General features: G+C 41.2%; 1 protein-coding gene across 4 annotated transcripts in view; it reads left to right on the top strand.

The window, feature by feature from the left end:
* SMTN (smoothelin) overlaps positions 1–17,009 on the top strand; it is a 219,956-nt gene extending 202,947 nt beyond the window's left edge. For 3 of the 4 annotated variants that reach the window (XM_073631099.1, XM_073631082.1, XM_073631072.1), the window contains exon 19: positions 12,188–17,009. In XM_073631099.1, coding sequence (XP_073487200.1) covers positions 12,188–12,338 — 151 coding nt within the window. In that variant the 3' untranslated portion in view covers positions 12,339–17,009. The remainder of the gene's footprint in view (positions 1–12,187) is intronic. The other variant, XM_073631091.1, reaches the window with a different exon arrangement.
* Positions 17,010–24,815: the final 7,806 nt, after the last annotated feature.

Genomic DNA, 24,815 nt, shown 5'->3' with positions numbered 1-24,815 from the left:
CGGCTGACATCGCGGGCACCCAGGACTGGTAAGTCTACTTATTTAAAGTCAGCAGCTACAGTGTTTGTAGCTGCTGACTTTTAAAAAAAAAAAAAATTATAGTGGCCGGAATCCCGCTTTAAGAACCAAAGCTATGCATATAATTGAACATTTTTGTGTGTCTTTAGCATTTCATAATGTATATGTGAATCATGAAAAAAAAAAAACCTTCACTACATTGTGCTTTGGGAGCTCTTACTGCTTTGATTCTGCATGTGTCATGCTGTACAGTGAGGACCAAGTTTACCAGGGCATTCTGGAGACATCTCAATTTGTATAGGATATTCTCTGTTTACAAAGAAAGCAGATAAATGTGTCACAGATAATATGCAGGCTGGGTTCACACTGGTGCGTGGGGAAAATTATTATTCGCACAGGAATTGCACCACATTACTGTGCCCATCACGTGCGCTGTCTATGCGGTGCAATTTCAGCCATACATTTTGTATGGCGGGAAATTGCATCCGCACCAAAATGGTCCAAGACCCTTTTTTTCTCCCGCACCTAAATCGCGTTGCATAATTGTTCACACACATGCAATGCGATTCTGGCAATCGCACTGCATTTTGTCATCGGTTTCAGGGTGTTAAGATAACTTTGACACCTGCAGCAGATTGTATGGACGTCGTGCGATGCGGGGAAACACAGCAAGTCTTGTGCGTTTCCCGCATTAGTGTAAACTGAGACTTAGTGAGTTGTCAGCTCACTTTTAAATATAGTCTCCTTTTTAATAAAGTGTTTAACAAGTACTTAACCACTTTAGCATTAAAGCTTCTTTTTTTTTTTTTTTTGCACACAAAAATCTGAATTTTTGGTTAAAAATGTACCTATAGCCCTCAGAACATTACATATTTTCTGAAAGCAACAGTCCTGTAGAATAAGAAGATTTTTATGTAGCACTATATTTGTGCAACAGTTTTATTAAACGCATGTTTTTAGGAAAATATAATAAAATTAATTTTAGTGCAAACACACAATAAAATACCCATCTTTTGTAAAATATAAAAGATGATGTTGCTTCAACTTAATACAGTGTTTCTCAACCTTTTTACCTTCGAAGAACCCCTGGCAAAAAGTCTGAAATTACATTAAATAGAATGAATGTTAAAATGTACTTATTTAATTTAATGTTTTTTGTTTTTTTTTTGCACAGATGTTTAATTCTGGTTCTAACCTGAGATAAACCGTGTACAAAGGGAGGTACACTACATGGGAGCAGGGTGCATAGTGTGTGTGTGTGTGTGGGGGGGGGGGCACACAGCTGGGCACATTACATGGGGGCAGTTGTATAGTACAGACCGCAGGGTATCTTACACCACATGGAACAGGGCACATTACATGGGGCACACCACATGGGACAGAACAGGGCACGCTACATACGGTGGACCACAGGGCACATTACACAGGGGCATACTACATGGGGCAGAGTGTGGGGAACACTACTGTACCAGCTTCTTTTTTGCGCAGTGGCACGCTGTTCCTGGCCAGCCCATCCTTCCATCCTGTCCATCCCAGATGATGTCATATAAGCACCTGGGATGGACAGGAGGGGAGGAGGGGCCAGCGGGGAACAGTGCACTACAGCCAATAGGCAGGGAAGTGGCTAGGATACAATCTCTGCATGTGCCATCAGAGGGGATGGGATCTACCTGTCAGCTACCTGTGACTGATGGGTAGATCGCCATGGAACCCCCCAGTTAAGAAACACTGACTTAATAGATATCAAACCTGTCAAGTCTTAAAATTGCATGCGCCTGTAATATTGCAAAAACCTACGATACACAAAAATCTCCATAGGTGCTACTTTAAAAGACTTTACAGCTCATCAGTTTAAAGTTAGCTGAAAGCTCTGGTGCTAGAATTATTGCTCTCACTTCAACATTTGGGGCAATACCTCACATGGGTGGTGCAATCATGGTTTACATACATGTGCACACCCTGGGCCCATGTTTGTATTTGCGGGTGTGTGCAGGGCAGTGGAGGTTGTATTTCATTTTTTATTAATACATTTTATTGTAATTTAAGTTTTTTTTTTTTTTTTAAGGTTCACCTTTGGAACATGTTACAACCATTCTTAGGTTGGAACATGTAACATGTTCCAGTATCTGTACTAGGGCTGATTATTGTTTCGATTAATCGATTATTCGGATAAAAACCTCATTGTGGTGTATAATTTAGATAATATGTAAAGTTTAAAAAAGACAATTAATTTAAATAAATGCAATTTTTATAATGCCTCGTATTGCCTCCAGTCGATCAGCCTCCACCTTCTCTGGTTTCAGATGTTGATCTTCCCTACCCTTATTGTAAACGTTGAACTTCGTTGTTTGTTTTTGTTTTTTTGTCTTTTTTTTTTTTTTGTTTTTTTTTTTTTTTACATATGTCTTACTTGCCTGCTCTGTACAATGGTTTTGCACAGAGCAGCACTGATTCTCCTCTTCTGGGCCCCCCCCTACTGGTGCCTCTGACTCCTCCTGCCTTCAGAGTGCCCCTATAGCAAGCCACAAAGTATAGTATAGAGTGCCTCTATAGCAACGTAAAAAAACTTCTGCCTTTATAGTCACTTTAAATCACTTCTTTCTCCTGCCCAAGACTGTCCCCATGAGTCATTGCTCCTTACACATTCAAATTCACAAGTTCTCAGGTCATTTTTGACCTGTATGGACGGTGTACTGAGCTGTATGTAGATTGCACTGTATTTCCTGATATGTAAACAAATAATGAATTATGTATGCAGGTCAACCAATCGATTATGAAAGTAGTTGACAACTACTTTCATAATCGATTAGTTGTTTCAGCCGTAGTTTAGGCCAAGATCTAAAAATAGATCAAACTGCTTAGACCAGGATCTAAAAATAGATCGAGGATCTAAACATAGATGCAACTGTTTGTACCAGGATCTAAAAATAGATTATTTTTAGATCCTGGTCTAACAAGTCAATCTAATTTTAGATCCTGGTCCAAACAGATCTATTTTTGGAACCTCACTCTATTTTTAGATCCTGGTCTAACAAGTCAGAGTGAGGTTCCAAAAATAGATCTGTTTGGACCAGGTTCTAAAAATAGATGCAACTGTTTGGACCAGGATCTAAAAATAGATTGAAGCTCAAAAAATAGATTGACTTGTTAGACTAGGATCTAAAAATTGAACTGTTTAGACCAGGATCTACAAAGATTGAGGCTCTAAAAAATAGATCAAACTGTTTGGACCAGGATCTAAAAATAGATCGAACTGTTTAGACAGAATCTAAAAATGGATCCAGGATCTAAAAATAGATGCAACTGTTTGGACCTAAGGATCTAAAAATTGAACTGTTTAGACCAGGCTCTAAAAATAGATTGAGGCTCAAAAAATAGATTGACTTGTTAGACCAGGATCTAAAAAGATTGAGATTCTAAAAATAGATCGAACTGTTTGGACCAGGATCTAAAAATTGAGGATCTAAAAATAGATTGAACTTTTTACACCAGGTTCTAAAAATAGATTGAACTTTTTACAACAAGAGCTAAAAGTAGATTGAGGCTCTAAAAATAGATTGACTTGTTAGACCGGGTTTTAAAAATAGATTGAACTGTTTGGACCGGGTTCTAAAAATGGAACTTTTTAGACCAGGATCTAAAAATAGATTGAGGATCTAAAAATAGACTGAACTTTTTAGACTGGGGTCTAAAAATAGATTGAACTTTTTAGACCGGGATCTAAAAATAGATTGAACCTTTTAGACCAGGATCTAAAAATAGACTGAACCTTTTAGACCAGGATCTAAAAATAGATTGAGGATCTAAAAATAGATTTAAAAATAGACTGAACTGTTTGGTCAAGGGTTGCAACTAGGGATTATTTTCATAATCAATTTAGCTGTACAATTTACATCTTACTTTATTTCTAGGAACCACGATCCGTCACTTCCTCCAGTCAGTCCCCTCCCCCTTCAGTTAGTCACCTCCCAGGGAACATAGTTAACCCCTCGAGTGCCCCCTAGTGTTATCCCCTTCACTTCCAGTGATATTTTTACAGTAATCAATGTAATTTTATAGCATTGATCGCTGTATTAATGCCAATGGTCCCAAAAATGTGTCAAAATTGTCCGATGTGTCCGCCATAATGTCGCAGTTACGGTAAAAATCGCAGATTGCCGCCATTACTTGTAAAAAAAATAACAATAAAAATGCTATAAATCTATCCCCTATTTTGTCTACACTATAACTGTTGCGCAAACCAATATACGCTTATTGCGATTATTATTTATTTATTTTTACCAGAAATATGTAGAAGAATACATATCGGCCTAAACTAAGGAAAGCTTTTTTTATATTTTTTGGGGGGGATATTTATTATAGCAAAAAGTTAAAAAAATGCGTTTTTTTTTTTTCAAAATTGATGCTCCTTTTTTGTTTATAGCGCAAAAAAATAAAAACTGCAGAGGCGATCAAATACCACCAAAAGAAAGCTCTATTTGTGGGATAAAAAGGACTTCAGTTTTGTTTGGGTACAACGTCGCACGACCGTGCAGTTATCAGTTAAAGCGACGCAGTGCCGAATCGCAAAAAAGTGCTCTGGTCAGGAAGGGGATAAATTCTTCCGGGGCTGAAGTGGTTAAAGTGGTTGTAATGGCTCATGTACACACAGACTATGTTGTGGCCGGCAGTCAAAACCTTCCTATCCTGAACGCAATTCTAGCTGTCCCATGAGGCATATGTAAACAAATAATGCATTCTGTATGCAGGTCAACTAATCGATTATGAAAATAGTTGACAACTATTTTCATAATCGATTATGTTGACTAGTTGTTTTTTCGGTCCTAAGCTCTGCCCACACAGCCGCATCATTCATTTACAGTTTCCTGTGACTACAAGTTCTCGATGAACTGCGAGAGCGTCTTTTGTAGTTCATTAATCTTCCTGCTCTCAAATAACTGCCTGCCCGTATCAGCGGTACAGGCAGACCGCTACCCTGAGTCTGTAGTAGCTGGACATTGTGCCCATGAAGTGAAGGAGATTTCGGAATGGATGTTCCTCTGTCTCCTCCCACCTTTACTGCTCCTGCCCATTGAAATTAATGGGACGGCGCGGCTATACCGCCGGCAAAGCGCCTCTGCAGAGGCGCTTTACGGTGGTTTTTAACCCTTTCTCGGCCGCTAGCGGGGCGTAAAACCACTAGCGACCAAATACCGACGGTAAAGCGCCGCTTACAATAGCGGCGCTTTACCGCCGACGCCGCCCCCCGCCTCAGTGTGAAAGGGCCCTAAGAGTGGGGGAGCTCAGGAACCACGTGGGGGAGCGCACAGCTGCTGGATCACTTTTACTTTACAGCCAGGAGCCAACTAAGGAAAAACTGGGCACAAGCTGATGGTTATTACTGCATAGGTCCAAAGAGATTAACTGGTTAAGCTGGCTATACACTAGTAGAACTTCAAATGAACATTCTTTGTACATCCGATGACTGAACATATATTGTTCAAAAGCCAATTTTGTTTGCTTTTAATATTTGATTTTGGAATGAATGTAATTTCCCAAATGAAAACCACATAAGCGGTTAGAAATTTGTTTGTTCAAGAAAAACTTTCCAACCTGCTCCTTCAAATTCTCTTATCACTTTGGTCAAAAACAAACTTCTATTTGACTCCCCTAATAATTAAAAACTTGGACAAAAGTATTTAAAATGATCTATTTCAAACTAAATTCTACTAGTGTATGGCCAGCTTTATAAACATTTTAGAATATTCGTAGCATACCAAGAGTTAGGTATGTAAGAAGTGAAAAGATCTGTTGCCCTTTAATCTGTAGAAAAAAAAAACATTCATATGTCCCATTTTAACCACTTAGGAACCGAGCCTCTCTGAGATTTTGTCTGAGAAGTTAAAAACAGGTTTTTCTGTTAGAAAATTACTTAGAACCCCCAAACATTATACAATTTTTCCCCTAACACCCTAGAGAATAAAATGGCGCTCATTGCAATACTTTCTGTCACACCGTATTTGCGCAGCGGTCTTACAAGCGCCCTTTTTTTAGAATAAATACACTTTTTTTTTTAAATAAAAAAATAAGACAACAGTAAAGTTAGCCCAATTGTTTTTATATGGTGAAAGATAATGTTATGCCGAGTAATTTGATACCTAACATGTCACGCTTCAAAATTGCACCCGCTCGTGAAATGGCGACAAACTTTTACCCTTAAAAATCTCCATAGGCGACGTTTAAAAAATTCTACAGGTTGCATGTTTTCAGTTACAGATAAGGTCTAGGGCTAGAATTATTGCTCTTGCTCTACCGATCACAGTGATACCTCGCGTGTGGTTTGAACACCGTTTTCATATGCAGGCGCTACGCACGTATGCGTTCGCTTCTACACACGAGCTCTTCGGGATGGGGCGCGTTTTTAAATATTTTTTTTTCTTATTTATTTTACTTTTTATTTTTACTCTGTTCTTAAAAAAAAAAAAAAAAAAAAAAAAAAGTGTCACTTTTATTCCTATTGCAAGGAATGTAAACATCACTTGTAATAGAAAAAAAACATGACAGGACCCCTTAAATATGATATCTGGCGTCAAAAAGACCTCAGATCTCACATTTACACTAAAATGCAATTAAAAAACAAAAAAAATGTTGTCATTTAAAATAAAAAAATGGCCCATTAAGAGTTATGGGCGGAAGTGACGTTTTGACGTTGCTTCCGCCTTGCAATGACATGGAGACGTGTGGGGGCCATCTTCCCCTCACTCATCTCCATGTCACACGAGAAGATCAGATCACCGCTGCCGACGGCTCTGGTAAGCAGGGGAGGGCACCGGCGGGAGGGGGAGGGCACCGGCGGGAGGGGGAGGGCACCGGCGGGAGGGGGGGGGGGGCCCTCTCTCGCCGACGATAAATTTGATCTTGCAGCAAATCTGCCACAGAGACCACTTATCTTGAAGCGGACTGTCCGCTGAAGAAGAGGATACCGGGGTTATGGCAGCTAGCTGCTGCCATAACAACGACAATCCTCTTCAAAGTACCAATGTTTAACGACGGTGGGTGGTCCGGAAGTGGTTAATAGGCATGTTTCCACAGCTGATTGTCTCCAGGTTTACAACCAATAGTCATATCTGTTTAATGTCCCTCAGCTGGAGGTATCTCATTGCTGTCCTCTGGCGTGCTCAGATCTTCAACACATTGCTTGAACATTCATCAGCTCACAGTTGTGTTGGAAGAGTGTTAAATCCAGGAGACTGGTCATGCACTTATATGGAACTTAGGGAGGTTGTTTCTGTAGATACATAAACTAAATCATGGAAATTATGAGTCACAGAGCTTGTATATGTGCCCAAGCAAAGATCACGTTAATACCAGGGCCCCAGTACTGGACAGTGTGCCTTAACTAAAATGATGGCAGAAAAAGAACCCTCTTTGATCCATTTTTCCCACTGTAATTATTCAAAGTCATACTAAAAAAGAGTTACCAATGACCTGCTTTCATCTCAAGTGTTACTCACTGTCCACTGAAGCATGCTTTTTGCCAATACAGCTTACATAAACAGAATAAAGAAACCATTTTCTGGTTTGGACTTGCTTACAATTAAAATGCTAAAAAGTTTGTCGCTCAAGCTAAAATGGATTGGTTGGAAATGATTTCTAAAATGTAAAATGCATATTGTTGTTTGACCATTGCAGATGAAAACGCCCATCTCACAAGCATCAGACAGAAACTGCCACTTTGTTTTGCAGGTTGCATACTAGTGTCGAGGCAATACAATTTGAGCCAGTTTAGGTAGCTGGTAAGTGAGGTGACTGTCCAGAACTAGTATGTGGTCCTTGAGTCAGAGTGGCTGCTCCCATTATTTTGACCAGGTTCCATTTAAGTGGAAATCACACTTTTTTTCAAGGAGGCACTTGCGCTCCTTCACAGATTTAGGTTTAAGCTAGCCAAACACTGACCAAAACTTGGCCAGTTCAGCAGGGACCAGCCAAATGTAGATCTGTGTATAGCAGTCCACTTTCGATGTCTGTTGAACGGACAAGTTTGTAGGAAGGCAATTGTGATCCCTTTGTGCTCCCCGTAAATAAAGATCATAAGTCCTTCTGTGGGGGGGGTGGATTCCAAAGGCATGAAAAATTCATCATTCAGGGTAAATAACCTCAAAGGTTGGTACATGCACAATAGGAATGCTTATGTAAATAGAAATGGAGGAACTAACTGAGAGCACGGGGATTCTTTGTTCCTGTAAATGGCAAAACTTGTTCAAACTGGCCAACTGCAACCAAGAAATCTCTCTGGCCAGTCTTTTAATGGCAATATGCTAGGAACCTATATTTGCAAACACTTAACCGCTTCTCTTACACCATATGTATAATATATTTATCCTCCGACAGGAAGTGTGATAGCAAAAAGAGACCCTCTCCAGGTGTCTGATTCCAAAAAGATCTCCTCCCCTCTTCAGTTGTGGGTGTGGCTCAATATGCAACCATATGCAGGAAAAGAACAGAACAAAAGTCTGGATGGCCGCACTCCAATGAAAAAATGAATTCTTTATTGATATTAATCCATACAGCAAGGATAAAAACCTTGAACGCGTTTCACACTGTCAAGGTAGGTGCTTACTCATAGCACCTGCCTTGATGGTGTGAAATGCGTTAGCTGTTTTCATCCTTGCTGTATGGATTTATATCAGTAAAGAATTCATTAGTCATTGGAGTGTTGCCATCTGAAATTTTGTTCTGTTCTTTTCCTGCATAGGGAAGTGTGATATCTTGGTCATTGCTGCAGCGATGCTCAAGATCTCATATTCTTGTGCCAGCGATTCCCTACAAAGTGAAAGTACTCCTAGCGGTTAAATAGCGCACACACACCCCCTCCCCCCGCTCCCTCTGCCCTTTACTGGGCTCTCACGTGCTGTGCCCTAGGAAACCGTGAGAGGAACTGATGTTGTTCCTTCCCATGGTGTGATGTCAGAAACCGGAAGCAATAAGGATTTCTTTGCTTCTGCTTTTGGTTTAATGTAAACAAGCCATGTTTGATCTGATGCTTTGGGGGGCCAGAGGAGAGATCTGGGGTCTCATAGACTCCAGATCTCTCCATAAAAAGGACTTGTCACTGCCCATGCTATCACAAGGGATGCTGTTCATCCCTTGGGATAGCAATAAAGTTGATCAAAAAATAAATAAAACTAAAGTACTGTGTTAAAAAACAAAAAAAACAAATTGACTTTCCCCCTCACACGCAAATAGGTCCCACACTCCTATCTAAATAGTGATCGCACCACACATGTGAGGTATTGCCACGAAAGCCAGAGCGAGAGCAATAGCACCAGACCTTCCATGTAACTCCAAACTTGTAACCTATAAAGGCTTTTAAAGCAATGCCTATGGAGATCTTTAGGTACAGTAGTTTGGCGGCGCTCCATGGGCGGACGCAATTTTAAAGCAAGACGTTTGGTATCTATTTACTCGGCGTAACATCACCTTTTATAGTTTATCAAACAATTGGGTATTATATTGTGTTTGTGTGCATTAAAGTTCATTCAAGTGTTTTTTTTCAAAAAAATTTGCATTTGAAAAAACTGCGACTTAAAAATATGCAACACCCACCATTTTAGTCTCCAGGTCCTTTGCTTAAAAAAATATATAATATTTGGGTGTCCTAAGTTGTTTCCTAGCAAAAATGTTTTTTTTGTTGTTTTTTTGTTTTTTACATGTAGGAGAGGAATGTCATAATTGGCCCAGGCTGGAAGTGATTAATATATGAATGTTTAGGAACGCTCAGGACTGCTCATAGGTTGCCGGTACAGCGAACAGGCTCAGTTAGAGCAGATCTGCAGAAGTGGTCACTGGCCTGCAATAGACTTTGATTGTCTGCTTGGATTCAGAGTGTGTATGTATAGTGTATGTGTGGGGTTGATTTACTAAAACTGGAGAGTACAAAATCTGGTGCAGCTCTGCATAGAAACCAATTGGCTTCTAATTTCAGCTTGTTCAGTAAAGCTTAGACAAAAAAAAAAACTGGAAGCTGATTGGTTTCTATGAAGAGCTGCACCAGATTTTGCACTTTCCAGTTTTAGTAAATCACCCCCCCCCCCCACCTTTTTAGTTCAGTGCATGTTAGTAATTCTTCTCCCCATGTCATATTACCCCACTGGTATTATATGGGCATGTATTTGTATGTGAAAGTGTCTGCCCGGAGTATTGTTGGTTGTGTAGTTTCTGGCCAGAAAGTATTGTTGATGCTTGACCAATAATCCCTTTTATAGTACAAAAAAAAAAAGATTTGTAAGAAAGTTTTATAGCAGTCTAGAGATGGTTCACTGAGAATGACAATTGTTGCATGTGGTCACACCCCACTATTATGTAAAAAACAAATGCATGCCCTGGGGCTCTCATCTTTATTCTTTTATCACTTGTCCTAGAGAGTCACTAGATCAATAATGCAGGTCGGGAATTAAGGACCAAGATGATAGACCCATATCATTCACTTTTCAAAACAAAACTACGTCCACTTTCATATTTCTTTGCTTGTAGGTTCCCTTTTAGAGCTCAAGTTTAACCCCCCCCCCCCCCCCCCAAAAAAAATCAAAAATTATCCCTATAGCTTTACTCACATCACTTACCTTTTTAATGAAGTATGTTCCACAATGTGCAAGCAGATGGATCCTAGAGAAAGCTTCACTGCGGTAATGCCTGTCCTATTAATGGAGTAAAAATCTTCCAATAGGGTCACTTGTTTTGGTGACCTAGTGGTCCCCAAGGAATTCCTTTTTAATTTCCAAGGCTTTCCTCTCCTTCCTGTTTGGCTATATGACAGGAAGTGAAGGAAAATCTCTGCAATCGAACACAGATGGTGAAAAAAAATCTGAAGGGTTCTAACCCTCCCTTGCTCTATCTAAAATGAAAAACAAAAATTTGCCAATAGTTCTTCTTTAACCCAATTCACTTCTCTGCTTTTGCAGTCATGTCAGTCTTCCCTCCAAGTATTCTATATAGTTAAAGTGGTTGTAAAGTCAGAAAGTTTTTTTATCTTAAGGTATACCTTAAGATAAAAAGCCTTCTGTGTGCATCAGCCCCCTAAGGTCCCTCTCTGTCCAGTGATGTCAACGAGTATCTCAGCAGAGACACAGCGGCGGCATCATTGGCTCCCGCTGCTCTCAATCAAAGTCCGCTAGCCAATCGGGGTAGGGGGTGGGGCTCTTTGTCTGAATGGACACAGGGAGCTGTGACTCGGCTTGGGTGCCCCCATAACAGATTGCTTGCTTTGGGAGCACTCAACAGGAGGGAGGGACCCGAGAAGAAGAGGATCTGGGCTGGTCTGTGCAAATCCACTACACAGAGTAGGTAAGTATAACCTGTTTGTAAAGTCTTTTTTTTTATCCTATAAAATCAAAATCCCTTTAAATATTTATGAAAGAGAGGCCGTCTATGTAGATGCTCACTAAAATTAGCAGGTTTAAAGTGTTGGTACTTCATGTGCTATTTGCTCAGGAGCATTTTTAAATAGAAGTCAGTGTGATATTTCCCAAACATTCACAGGTGAATTAATCATTAAATTTAAAGCACATGCACCAGGCAGGTTTACCTGCAGTGAATGTTCAATGAATTTCACATTGACTGCTTTTTAAATATACCCTTTATTCGGCTTTAGAAAAGGAAATCTGTCTCAGCCAGTGAAAATGTTTACGTTTTTTTTCAAAGGGTAAGATAAAAACTAGATTTATCTAAAACTGTGTAAATTACACTTTTTTAGGTCTGGTTCACACCTATACACTTTTTTTAGTGCGTTTTATGTTTTGCAGAAACACACTGCAGTCCATTTCACATGTTTCCTATGGGTCACGTTCACATCTGTGCATTTTATGGAAAGGCCCAGGGACCAGCAGGTTGTGTTTTTGACTTCCATAGATTTCAGTGACTTCAGTGGATCAAAAATGTGTATTAAAAAACGCAAAATGCACCTAGAATATGAAAAATGCAACCTGCATGGGTGTGAACCAGGCCTTCTACTCTAGGAGAATTCTATTTTGTTCTGCTCTTATTTTCACTCTCTGTTTTGTATATTTGTTTAGTCCTCTTTTATAGTCTTCTCGCTTTCCTTTTGTGTTTTTCTGCTTCTGCTAAAATTCTTCCATTTTCCACCCTTGTGAGCATCTTCTACTCTATTCTCACCATGGTGTTCTTGTAACAGGTATCTCGTGGACTGCGTCCCATTGGTGGAAGTTGAGGACATGATGATAATGGGGAGGAAGCCAGATTCAAAGTGCGTTTTCACCTATGTCCAGTCCTTATACAACCACCTGAGGCGGCATGAGATGCGTCTACGCAAGAGTGAATTTTAATAAACCCCTGTACTCTCCCTTGACGTCTCCTGGCACAGCACCAGCACCGTGCAGCTAATGCCACTGCACAACTTCACAAGTAACCCCAGGATCACTTGAAAGACATTTGTTGGGGTTATATTGTACTGTTAACAACCGGTTTCTTGGAGTTACTGACTGTATATTTGACTGTGCTTTTGTTTACGCATCTTCACCCTAACTTGCGTGTCTCCAGAGCCTTGTAATACATTGCCATGCAATGCACTGTATCCCTATTGAAGCACTTAGGCTGTAATCAAGTGCTGTGCTGGTAGGAATCTATCACTACCTTCCATCCCTTTCCCTTCCACAGATTAATATATTTAGATAGTATTTTAAATATAGCACCAGGTAAGCGCTGGAACTTTATAACAACCACAAGCTATAGAACGGTCACCAGAGTCTCATAGCTTTCAGTTATCTTGCACAATTCACTGGTTGTCTGCGCTGCAGGAGTCTCTGGAATGGAGCTAGAAGCACTCAGGTCCGAAGAAATAACCTCTTTTATAAAATGCATGGCAGCAGTAACAACTATACAGAATATCTAATCAGACTTTTGTTCAACAATAAAAAAATGTTTATTTTTATGAAAACTGCTAAAAGTAGTATTACATAGGTGCCTTAGGCTCAGGGAACCTGGCACCTACACTCTGTAGCTAACACAAAGTAACCTAAATATGCTGAATGAACAGCAACATGCCCATGCAACGTGGTGCTTAGTGTAGCACTACGTTCCAGAGCCTGAGCTGTACTGTAGTCTGTGTCACTGGCCTTTTAAAATCAGGAAAACTACACTATCTCTAGGGGAAAAAAAGCTTTTGTACTACTAACGAATACTGCCAACATAGCTTTGACTTGCTATTTTTAAAGACTTACATTTTAACTTAAAGATATGCAAACAGTCTTGCTGGGTGTAAAATTGAGGGGTAAAAAGGGTTGAAATACATCATGAAATCCTATACAAGGCTCCTTTTAAATGCCAGTCATATGACCAAACGCCTAGGCATTTGATTACATGTCCTGCTTAAGTGGAGAATCTGCCAATCTCTGATCTTCAGGGATCACATGACCGCATTCAGAAGCGGGTGTTTGAATGGGTATTTTCCTCAGGAAAGGGAAGTATTTCAGCCTTTTGATCTCTATCCACCTCAGCAAGACATTAAACCTAGTGTTAAAAAGGCACTGCCACCTTTCTCATTCAGGGCAAAGTGACAGTGTCTGTCCAAAGGTTGCCCCTCTTTTCCCTTAAATTGGCAAAGTGAGTGTCTGAGTTAACATTTGAGTTTTGGTCCTCACCTGCAGAGTGTTCTTGATAATGTGTAAGCCCTACCTACCCAAGGCACAGCAAAGTAAACTGTGTACAATGACCCTTTAGCTTTGATCCTGTTTACATCTGTGCACTTGTACAGAGTAAGTTGGGAAGCACAGTCTACGCTGTTGCACTTTTAAGTATGCTGCACCTTGCACAGCTCCGCTAACACAGATGTAAAAGAAAATAAAACAGATAAGTGATAAGTTTCCTGTTCACTGCAGTGAATGCAGCCCTTGGAGTATTATTTTAGTGCACTAGGAATGTGAAGGTGGAGGCTCTTTTTTTTTTTTTTTTTTTTTTTTATTTTGATGTGTTGAACAATCCCTTAGAATTCTGGATTTACAGATGGTAAGCGTTAAAGTAGTTTTAAAGAAAAAAAGGGTTTTTATCTTGGTGCATTTTCTGTCTTAAGGTGAAAAACCTTCTGTGTTCTGCTTCCCTGCAGTACATTTTAGAATTTCAGCCAGTTGCTGATGAAGGAGCCCAAAGTCACTTGGTGTGTGGCCCTGTCTGCTTACCCCTGCCCAGCACAATTTGATTGAAGAATCAAAATATCCAGGCAGAAAATTGTCAAACAGCAGTTGCATCCAATCAGATGCAGCCACAGTTTGGGTATTTTGATAGCTACCGAGACGGCTGTCAGACTATAATAGGCGCGGCAGGAGATTTGCCCATCTGTGATGTAGAGCATGGTGGAGGAATCTGTGTGTATGGCCAGCCTTGGTGTGACAACACATGCCTGAGCAGAACATTTTATTTAGGCACTAATATACTTCTTTGACCATTGGCCTTAACCAAGCCATGCCATTGAGATGCTTGCTCCCTCTCTATCAGGAGATGCCTACATTGAATATCTTGTTATGCTACACAGTAAAATGCTGCAGAATGGCCAAAGGGCTTTTTATTGTACACAGATGTATCTGACCAGTTGATGCTCCCTTATAAGGAATCCTCATTACTGCACGGTTAATGCTTGGCAAGGCAACTGCAGATAATGCTAGGTTGTTGATATGGCTTGTACCATCTCGATTAAATTTAGGACTCCTGCTGAGTACAACTGAGTGTTGCTATCTTTAGGAACGGCACTTTAATGTATTGTTCTACAGTATTGAGTCTTTTTTATTCTTCAGTTTTTAGAGGAGTGTTGTGTGTGAAATGTTCAGATTTATATCACTTTTAAATTGGATTAGATACTTTTTTTTTAAAAAGCAGGACTTTTGATGTAGTTGTCCACTTTGTTATGCCCCGCATAGTTTTATATTGTATATTCATGAACCGCCTATAGTACCAGGAGCATAATATAAATTAGAGCTGCAGGCGTTCTGTGTCTTCTTGTTTTAGATGTTGTATGCTAGCTAAAATAACATAGGATGTTTTCTACAACCCTGGCCCCCAAAAAGATGAAGACCTAAAAACAAAACATTAGAAATATACCCCAGCGATCTACTAAACTCCCACATCCCAATTTGCACATAAAGCTTCCCCTTATCCTTTGGTTCGGGGGTGTCCATTCCTCACCATTTATTTAAAAACTAGTAAGCTATAAGAAATGTAGATGTCTTGCAACCAATTGCGTGTTTAATTTTGATATTCTAGCTAGTATAATGAGAATTATAAAGCATCTCTTTTTTTTTTTTTTTGTAGTGTGTATATTCACCACACCAAGGCATCAAAAGTCTGTGAATAGGGTATTCTATCACAGAAATTTTAACACAGCTAAAATGTGGTGAAAAGGATCTTCTCCAAAAATAGGTGAAATAGGTTCCAATTGTCACACCGCACCACAGTTTTTCATGGAGATTTCCATGAACAGAGTTCTTGCTAATTCTTTCTTGCAGTAAACCATAGCAGCCAATCCGAGTTGACATTGCTGATGTTGGGTCAGTAAAAGATAAATTATAGGTTATCGCAATCAAAATATCTCTATTAAATAAGGCCATTTTCCCATAAAACAAGGCTTTTGTTCAGTCACACTATATCTGGGATGTTTTTGTCAAAAATACTGCAATCGGTGGGGTTGACTTACTAAAAGTAGGGAGTGCAAAATCTGGTGCTGCTGTGGCAATCGGCTTCTAACTTCAGCTTGTTCAATTAACCTTTGACAATAAAACATGGAAGCTGATTGGTTTCTCTGCAGAGCTGCACCAGATTTTGAACTCTCCAGTTTTAGTAAATCAACCCGTGTGTATAGCTGGCTGTGATCAGGGTGCTACCTAGCATTACATGGCCTGCAGAGGCTAATGCAACCCTTACCATTAGGCTCTAAGAGTACATGCAAACTAGGGATTTTTTTTTTTTTTTTATGTTGACATCCTCATCACTTTTGAGCACATTTTTGTGTAATGCAGGTTGAAGTCACAATAACCAACAAAACCCAGTTCCAGCAGAAGGTATGTAGCTGTAGTTACACATTTTGAGCAGTTATGTATATTGTGTTTACAGCAGATTTTTTTTTTTTTTTTTTTTTTTATAGCTACTATCCCCCGCTACTTTACTAAGTAAGCTTCAAATACACTCTACAAAGAACTAAAACCAATATTGATCAACTGTCTAGGTTGCCCCAGCACAAAAAAAGCCTAGACCCTTTTGGGGGGAATTGTGTATGTGTGTTGGGCGTCAGATTTTAATAGACCCCTTTACTGGGACAAAAAAAAAATGTGTATCTGGATCAGTTCTTTACAGCTTGGTGGTTTCTCGCCATACAAGTTAAAATTTCATCACTAGCACACCCAAACATTCAAAAACAAACCAACTGCGTGAAGTGTGCAATTAAGTTTGCAGACTCATTGTATCCTGTTCTTGGCTTTCAGCTTCATCTACCATGCTAACACCGACTGCCAGGTGCAGAGGTTTAACATGAAACAAACTCTTGCCTACCTAAACAATCAAATAGAAGGTGGCCATTTTTTAGTTTTAATCTAAAATCTCTGCACTCTGCATCTTTTTATTTTTTTTTCTTGTTTTTATTGAAGTGTCGCAAAGGTTTTTATTAATGTCGGTCTGTGGGTTATGCACATCTGTTTTCTTCGACCCCCTTCTATGGCTACATTTTAAACACAAGAAATTTTTAGAGCCCAGGCCAGGTTCAGGAGTGTGAGCGCCTAAATTTATCATGTTATACCCTCAAACCTTTTTTGGTTTTATTATGCATACTTGACTGACATTCAAATAAAGAGCACATGTATGCAGTTCATCAGAGTCTAAGAAAGAAAAAACACACGGGTTTTATCATTGCTCTGTCTGTTGTGAACAGAAAGCTTGTATCACTCCTCATACACAGCTTATGTGTACAACTATTTTTATACACCAGTGTGTTATTTTAATAAAGTTATATTGAATTATTTGAGTGTTTTGTTTTGTTTTTTGTTTTTTCTTAATACATTTTGTGACTTCTACATACAAGCATAGCTGATGTATCTTCAAGCCCATTCACACCAGATGTAAGGGGATGCATTTTGTTAACGCATTCCTACTGTAAATACAGTCCAAAAATCAATGTTACCTAAGAAGCATAGATCACACCATTGCCTTGCAGTGCAGTGGAAAAAAGGACAGCAAACCTGCCTTTTTTTCACAACACAAATGCACATAAGTGTATGTCAATTCAATCTTAATAATGAGACTGGGCACAAAAAACAAATTTAGCTCTTTTTGATCTGTCCTTCCGAATGTCAAAAACCCTTAGAAAAAAATTGCTGCAAACGCATGTAAATGCACATGCGGAAATGCATGAAAAACATGCAGGGTCAGCGTGAACAGGCTAACAAATGAGAAGTACTTCTTTCTTCTTTGACACCTTACCAGAAAAAAAGATGCCTCAGATGCGCTTCTCATTGGTTAGCATGGGCACATGACCATGACACACTATTGCAAGTGTTACGATGGATACTCACTCTGAGGCTGTGTATTGCAGTGTATGGACCAATACACTGGAAGTTTGGACATCGTGGCTATGTGCATCAAGCTCAGGAGGGGGTTGCCAGCATATTTGGCGTTCACCTTTTTTTAATTTTTTGTTGATAAGGTGAACTTTTTATTTTAAATGCAGCTTTTAAGTAAGGCTCATTAATGTTTACATATTTATTTTTCATCCACTGAGGGACATAGGAAGTCAAATTGGGTTATTGGTGAACGTACAGTAACAAACATAAAATATGTAAGCTAGGCAAGGATAAACCCTACTCTAACCAGCATACCTCAGTTTTTTTGCTAGTGCACTAGGAGGATAAATGCAGCTTTTCTGGCTCTGCTGAGAAAAGTTTAAACACTTTACTAGTCATTTTGTCTTGGAGTTTATTTTACATTTCTGCTTTCACAGTCTTCAATCAAGATTCCTTGCTACATACTGTAGCTGCTTGAGCTGGTCTTTACATGGCAGATATCTGTATTGTCCTCTCCTCAGCTTTGCTTTGGGGTCCTGTACCTATCTAGCCTGCAATGTGAAAAGTGCCACAAGAAGATCCCAGTGCCCAAATGTCAGACAATCCTGTACTGGTAAAAGTTAACCATGGAGCGCTTTCCAAATTTAGAGCTGTAGCATTGCCTTAACGCTTGACCTGTCCAAAAACTCACTTGATCGAGTAGGGCACTAAGAGAAAATTCTTTGAAAGGATCCCAACAGTGCAAATTTCCCACCACCACTAGTTAAAAAAAAATAATAGTGAGGGATTGTTGACATCATCCACTGAGAGAAGTGTTTCATGCGCTGCGCTTTTTCCACCAGTCAACATAGTGGAAGAATCGGCCTGCTGTTGCTCTGGGTTTACAGATGCCCCATGTGGAATTCCAATCCCTGGTCTGTTCCTACTGGAACTGTTGACTGTTCTGACCATCAACCACCATGGGTTTGTGAGTACTGATATCTTTTTTTTTTGGCACCTTGGGCCTAGTTGGTCACAAATGGTTTGGTCATTTCTGGCCTTCTGACCCTCTTCCTGGAATTGTAAGTACTTTCCTCTTCTGCCCAGCTGCATCACTCCCAAGCAGTCACAATATGTGTTTTACTTAGACACGGGGTGGAGTGGGCGGAGGGGGCATCCTACTGTTAAGGATGACCCCAGCTCATGCTCTACTATAGATTCCACGGAAATGTTTCTTTGTACCCAATGAGGGCACTGACATTTTGCAACCTGGAATACAGTGACCTAATGGTTATAGGGTTTACTTTATCAACAGAGTCCCCTTTTGGCTCTGTTCAGTAGGGCAGAGTCCCCCACTTTATTTTCAGGGGCCTCTACTGCAGTCACATCAGACTGGTCACATTCGCCTAATTCCTTGTAAGTACCGACCACAGAGGCTATAAGCACGCTTCTTCGCGCTGCTTCTGCAATCAGAGTCCATCTCTGATCTCCCCACAACCTTAGAACAGGCTGGTCACAGTTGCCATTTCTGACTCCATTTTCAGATTAGACTGTGTGTTTGTTTTTTTTTGTTTTTTTTTGTTTTTTTTGTTTTGTTTTTTGGGGAGGGGGGTTCTATCAAGGAAAATAAATTTTATTGAACATGTTAAACAGTTCCAGAGTAGTTAAACTGTGGTACAGATGATGAGACTGTTCTTGAGGTGTCACAGTCCCCTGATTTATAAGAGACCATTTTTGTTTTTATTGATGAAATACATACTATTCTGCTTTTGGAGAATTGGCCTGCTTTTTTTTAGCCTTGGATCTTGCAGAGCTCTTACATTCCTCTGTGTGGACTGAAAGCACCCTGAATGGGCTCTGATCCCACCTGTGTGTGCTGGAAATATCACTTTTGATAGGAAATTTGTAAGACTGTGATCTCTACCCACTGCAGAGCCACCAGTGACCCACCTTAACATGAAAAACCACCAGAGCAAGAAGGCTAATTAAGTCTGCCTAGTCCCTTAATCTCTTTCTAGAGTAGGTGCACCCTGACCCCCTGAGCCTTGGTCAGCCCAAAGGGCTAGAGGCAAAAAAAAAAAAAACCTGCTAAGCCCCCTGGGACGCCTTCAATATGAAGGTGGTGTCCCCCAAATTTCCAGGTGGTGGTGGGTTAATCCTTTCAGGTATTTGGATAGCTTGCCTTTCAGGCACCCCTTTAGGCTCGATTCACATCTATGCTTTTGAGCGTTTCTGCAGTGCTTTCTGCATGTGTTGTGTTTTTTTGTTTGTTTTTGTTTTTTACAGCGAATTTGCCACAATGTGCGTTTTTGTTATGCTTTTTTTTGGGGGGGGGGGGATTTGTTGGGCAGATTTAAAAACGCACTACATGCTTTTCTGCAGCTTCTCCATTGAAATCTATTGAACCAAAAAAAGCACCATTTTGCTTTTTAAAACAGTCCCTGACCCTTTCCAAAAACAGAGGCACAAAAATGCATCAATGTGAACATGTTCCATAGGAACCCATGTTAAAAAAAAAAAAAAAAAAAAAAAAATGTTTTGCAAAAAGCATAAAACAACGCGCTGGTGTGAATGGAGCCTTAGGCTTTGTGCAACTGCACAGACTGACAGACCTTACTCAACACAGGGCTTCTAGATTTGATTATCTGTAAGCTTGCTAGCTTGCTAGAACAGTGCCATCTGGGTCACTACCCCCCCCCCCACACACACACACACACACACACACACACACACACACACAGTTCTTTCCTCATGGTGGGCAAGGTCAGCAGTGGTACCTTGTACCCTGTAACCCCTTTTTCTCTTCAGTTAAACTCTGCTGGACACCACCTAAATATGGCTGTATCTTCACCACCAAGTAGGCCAGAGAGTCCTCCCAGTGTCAAGAGAGGTCGTTTGAATCCTGCTGAGGAGAGCACTGTGAACCTCTTTCCCATCTGTACTGATTCCCTTAAGGGTGGTTGGTTCCCTAAAGAACAGTTCTTCCCAACTGGTTGTTTCTGGAAAGAAATGAAAGGTTCATGAGCCAAATTGCATCTTAGACCCTGTGTTGAAGGTAAAGTACTCCAGAGGAGCCACCCTGGACTGTCTGCAGATGGCATACCCCAGTTCCCTGCTGCACATATCCTCTGTAAGGGACAGGGATTGTTTTTTTCTCAGGGGATCTGTACACCTGGAGTTCAGTCCCTTTTACTTGGCCGATTAATGTAGCTGACCCCTTTGGTTTCTTTACCTTGTTTGGGATTCACTTGTGGAAAATTTCTTCACCCAATTTATAAAATTACTCTCCCTTGCTCAAAATATCTTGCTGTTTTGCTGGATATGGGGAAACGGGTGCATTTTGAATGCTCAACAGGGTTTGACAAAGAAGGGCCCTACTCGACAGAGCCAAAGGGGACTCTAATGAAGTAGCCCTCTAGCTCTTACGTTCAAGGATAGGCAGGATTGCTGATCAGCACGATCCATTTTTAAGTTCACCCCAGAGGTGCATCTATATCCCAACAACCATCTATAGATATGAAGTTTTCATTCCTTGATCTTGTGGGGTCAGCTAAAAGCTTAGGGCCTTCCTTTTAGGACTGGTTGATCTGTTTCCCTACCTCCTTCATAGGTTCATTCTACAGCACGTTTTCTGCAAGGGGTTGACCTCATTCTTTGTTGCACACATCAAGATGGTGGTTTTGTTCCCTATATGGGTTCTGATTGATCAGTTTCTGCTTGATCTACGGTTCATTTCACCCTCTGTGTAGTTATTATCCTCTGATAGACCACTTTCAACTTGGTTTAGGGCAGGGGTGCCCAGCCTTTTGAGGAACGAGAGCCACATTAGGGACTTGGTAACTGGTTGCGAGCCACAAGGAGCGGAGTGGGCACATGACAGGTCTATGTCCACTCTGCATATGCAGAGCAGATACGGACACAGCTCGCTCTACTCTATGGGCCCTCCAATCCACCCGGATAGAAGGGGACAGATGCCCTTTTTTTTTTTTTTTTTTTTTAAGTGGATCGGATTGGAGATAGGCCAGTGTAAACGGACACAAGTCTGTTTACATCTGCGTCTCCCTATAGAGGTGAATGGAGGGTCCGACTGGGTCCACCTGAAAAACAGACAAGAAGACCTGATCGGACCGATCGTGTGAAAGGGGCCTAAGGCTGCTTTCACACTGATGCACAGGTTTTACCCGCACCTCAACTGACCTCAAGCTTCACTTCTTCAGGATTCCTACAGGTTTCGCTGGCTGCTGCTGTCCTCCAGGCGGGTATGGCTGGTGGCTGCTGCTCGCTGTGCCCCAGGGCTGGTACTGCTGTTGGATATTGCTGGCTTGTTCCCAATCCACCATCCCCAAGCATAAGTGTGACAGGAGCCAGCGCTAGAGGAAGCATGTGGCTGTAGTAGAGAGCAGAGCCGATGCTTCCTGTATCACTCCTGTCACAGGCTGAGTACATTTGGTATCACTCCACCTGTGACAGGAGCCGGCACTATACAGGAAGCATTGGCTCTGCTACCTCTAGCGTGTCCCCATTCTTCACACTGATGCTTGGGTATGTTAGGTCAGGAACCCACAATCTGGGCTTGCTGACCCGCCATCCCTGAGCAGGAGGTGGCGGACCACCCCTGGTTTAGGGCATCAGGTTGTTTCTCCTTGTCCTTCCTCTGGTCGTGTTGGCAGGTTTCCCTGTTATGCCGCGTACACACGATCGGAATTTCGGCCCGCAAAAGACCGATGAGAGTTTTTCGTCGTAAAATGCGACCGTTTGTATGCTCCATTGGACTTTTGTTGGCCGAATTCCAGCCAGCAAAAGATTGGGAGCATGTTCTTAATTTTTCAGTCGGAAAATTCCAACGCGTAAAATTCCTACGCGTGCTTGGAAGCATTGAACTTAATTTTCTTGGCTCGTCGTGTTGTAAGTCACCGCGTTCTTGACGGTCTTAAGTTCAGCGAACTTTTGCGTGACCGTGTGTATGCAAGGCAAACTTGAGCGGAATCCTGTCGGAAAAGCCATCATATCTTTTTCCAACGAGAAGTCCGATCCTGTGTACGCGGCATTAGTATGCGTTTTTTAGACCTTTGCGGTGTCAAATTAGGAATTTGGTCTTTCAGGCGACCCTTCAGCTGCATACAATCCCCAGTTTTTGTTTTTGAAAAAGTTTTTTTGCATTTGCCATAAAAAATCTTGTTTACAGTAATGCTTTTTTTTAACTGATCGCTACATACTGAGGTATGCTGAGTAGAGGTGGGATTATCCTGGGCTGGCTTACAAATTTTTTGTTTGCCAGTGTCCAATTATTCTGTATATGGCAGTATAACCCAACAGCCTATGATCTTAAGTCTCCCTTAATGAACTCCAAGAAAAGGATTTTGCAGGAAGTATAAAAATCTATTTCTTATGCCCCGTACACGCGGTCGGATTTTCCGACGGAAAATGTGTGATAGGATCCTATTGTCGGAAATTCCGACCGTGTGTAGGCTCCATCACACATTTTCCATCGGATTTTCTGACACACAAAGTTTGAGAGCAGGATAAAAAATTTTCCGACAACAAAATCCGTTGTCAGAAATTCCGATCGTGTGTACACAAATCCGAAGGACAAAGTGCCACGCATGCTCAGAATAAATAAAGAGATGAAAGCTATTGGCCACTGCCTCATTTATAGTCCCGACGTACGTGTTTTACGTCACCGCGTTTAGAACGATCAGATTTTCCGACAACTTTGTGTGACCGTGTGTACGCAAGACAAGTTTGAGCCAACATCCGTCGGAAAAAATCCTAGGATTTTGTTGTCGGAATGTCTGAACAAAGTCCGACCGTGTGTACGGGGCATTAGGCCTCATGCACACTGGACAGTTTTATTTTTTCTCCTGCTCCTAGGGGAGTTTGCCCTTTTTTTTTTTTTCCCTGCCTCTATGCCCCTCCATGTTAGCCTATGTGTCCATGTACAAATAGGTATTTAGAGGCAGTGTGTCCAGGAGAAGCAGTCTTTCGGTGGAAAAAAACAATGTGCCTAAATGCGTCTAAGCGCTTGGTGTATGTAACGCTTGAGTGTTAATTTCAATGGGCAGAATAAATGATTATTCTGGCCAATGAAATTAAGTCACACCCAAGCGCTTCATGTGCTTAAATGTGTTACACGCTTTTACAAGCGTCAAGACTTTTGATTCTGCCCAAATGGGCTGCTAGTAGGAAAGTGGTCTAGGAGAGTTGGCAAAATGTCCAGTGTGCATGAAGCCATTTCTCCTGAAAAGGTTTTTTTTACCCCCCGAGAATCATTGCCGAACTTTATCCAGTGGAAAGCATTCACTTAAAGCGGAGTTCCACCCAAAAATTGAACTTCTGTTTTAAGTGATGGTGACCCCCTGACATGTCACATTTTCTTTTGAGGGGGGGGAGCGGATACCCTCTTTTTAGAGGCACCCAGCTCCCACTTCCTTCCGGGGCTCCGCAAGTAAGTTCACCTCTCCCCCCTCCCTCCCTGCAATCTTCTGGGACACGTCACAGGTCCCAGTAGATTGCCCGGCCATTCACCGCATGGCTGACGCATGTGCAGTGCTTGCCCTGGTGTGAAGCCACAGTCGGGCGCCCACAGTTACAATGCCGGTGCCGCAGAAAGGAGGGGGGGAGGAGCGGGGCTTCGTTCGCCCACATCGCTGGACTGTGGGACAGGTGAGTGTCTGATTATTAAGTCAGCAGCTACACTTTTTTGTAGTTGCTGACTTTTAAATGGGTGGAACTCCACTTTAAGAGGACTGTTCCAGTAATAGACCCTGCTGTATCAATCTTGCACATAGAAGGTGTTTCTTTGTTCAAAGATTCAGCAAACAGGATGTTTTAAGATGCTTTTAATGGCTCTTTACCATTGCAGGTCCAGCTCTGCAATTTGCTATTGCTGCAATTTCTGATTGTCAAACTACAGCTAATTGGATTGGGGCAATGAATGCTCAACAGGATCCTCTTTCAGGACTGAACTCTGGCAGCGCACTTGCAAAGCCTGTCTTCTGCCTTTCTTTGCTGTTTAGATAACTTAGAATATGTTCTGTCACAAATTTCCAGAATGGCACAGAATCTTATGGCTGCAAGCCTGGTCAGTTGAAGCTGTCTGTAAAAGACACTCCACTTGTATGCGGTTTGAAGGAGGATATCTCTTTTGTGAGGCACTTGACAAATTTATAAAATGTCCCAGAAGGAAAGATCCTTCTCCCACAGAAGAATCCAAAATTCTACTCTTCAGGGTCTTCTATGTCCTCAAAACGCAGAGTACCACACTGCTCTCATTATCTTGAAAAGCCC

Source organism: Aquarana catesbeiana, linkage group LG01 (genome assembly GCF_042186555.1).
Source record: "Aquarana catesbeiana isolate 2022-GZ linkage group LG01, ASM4218655v1, whole genome shotgun sequence".
NCBI classification, from domain to species: Eukaryota; Metazoa; Chordata; class Amphibia; order Anura; family Ranidae; genus Aquarana; species Aquarana catesbeiana.
Note: the sequence above shows the minus strand (reverse complement) of the source record. Positions and strands in the feature narration are given on the sequence as shown.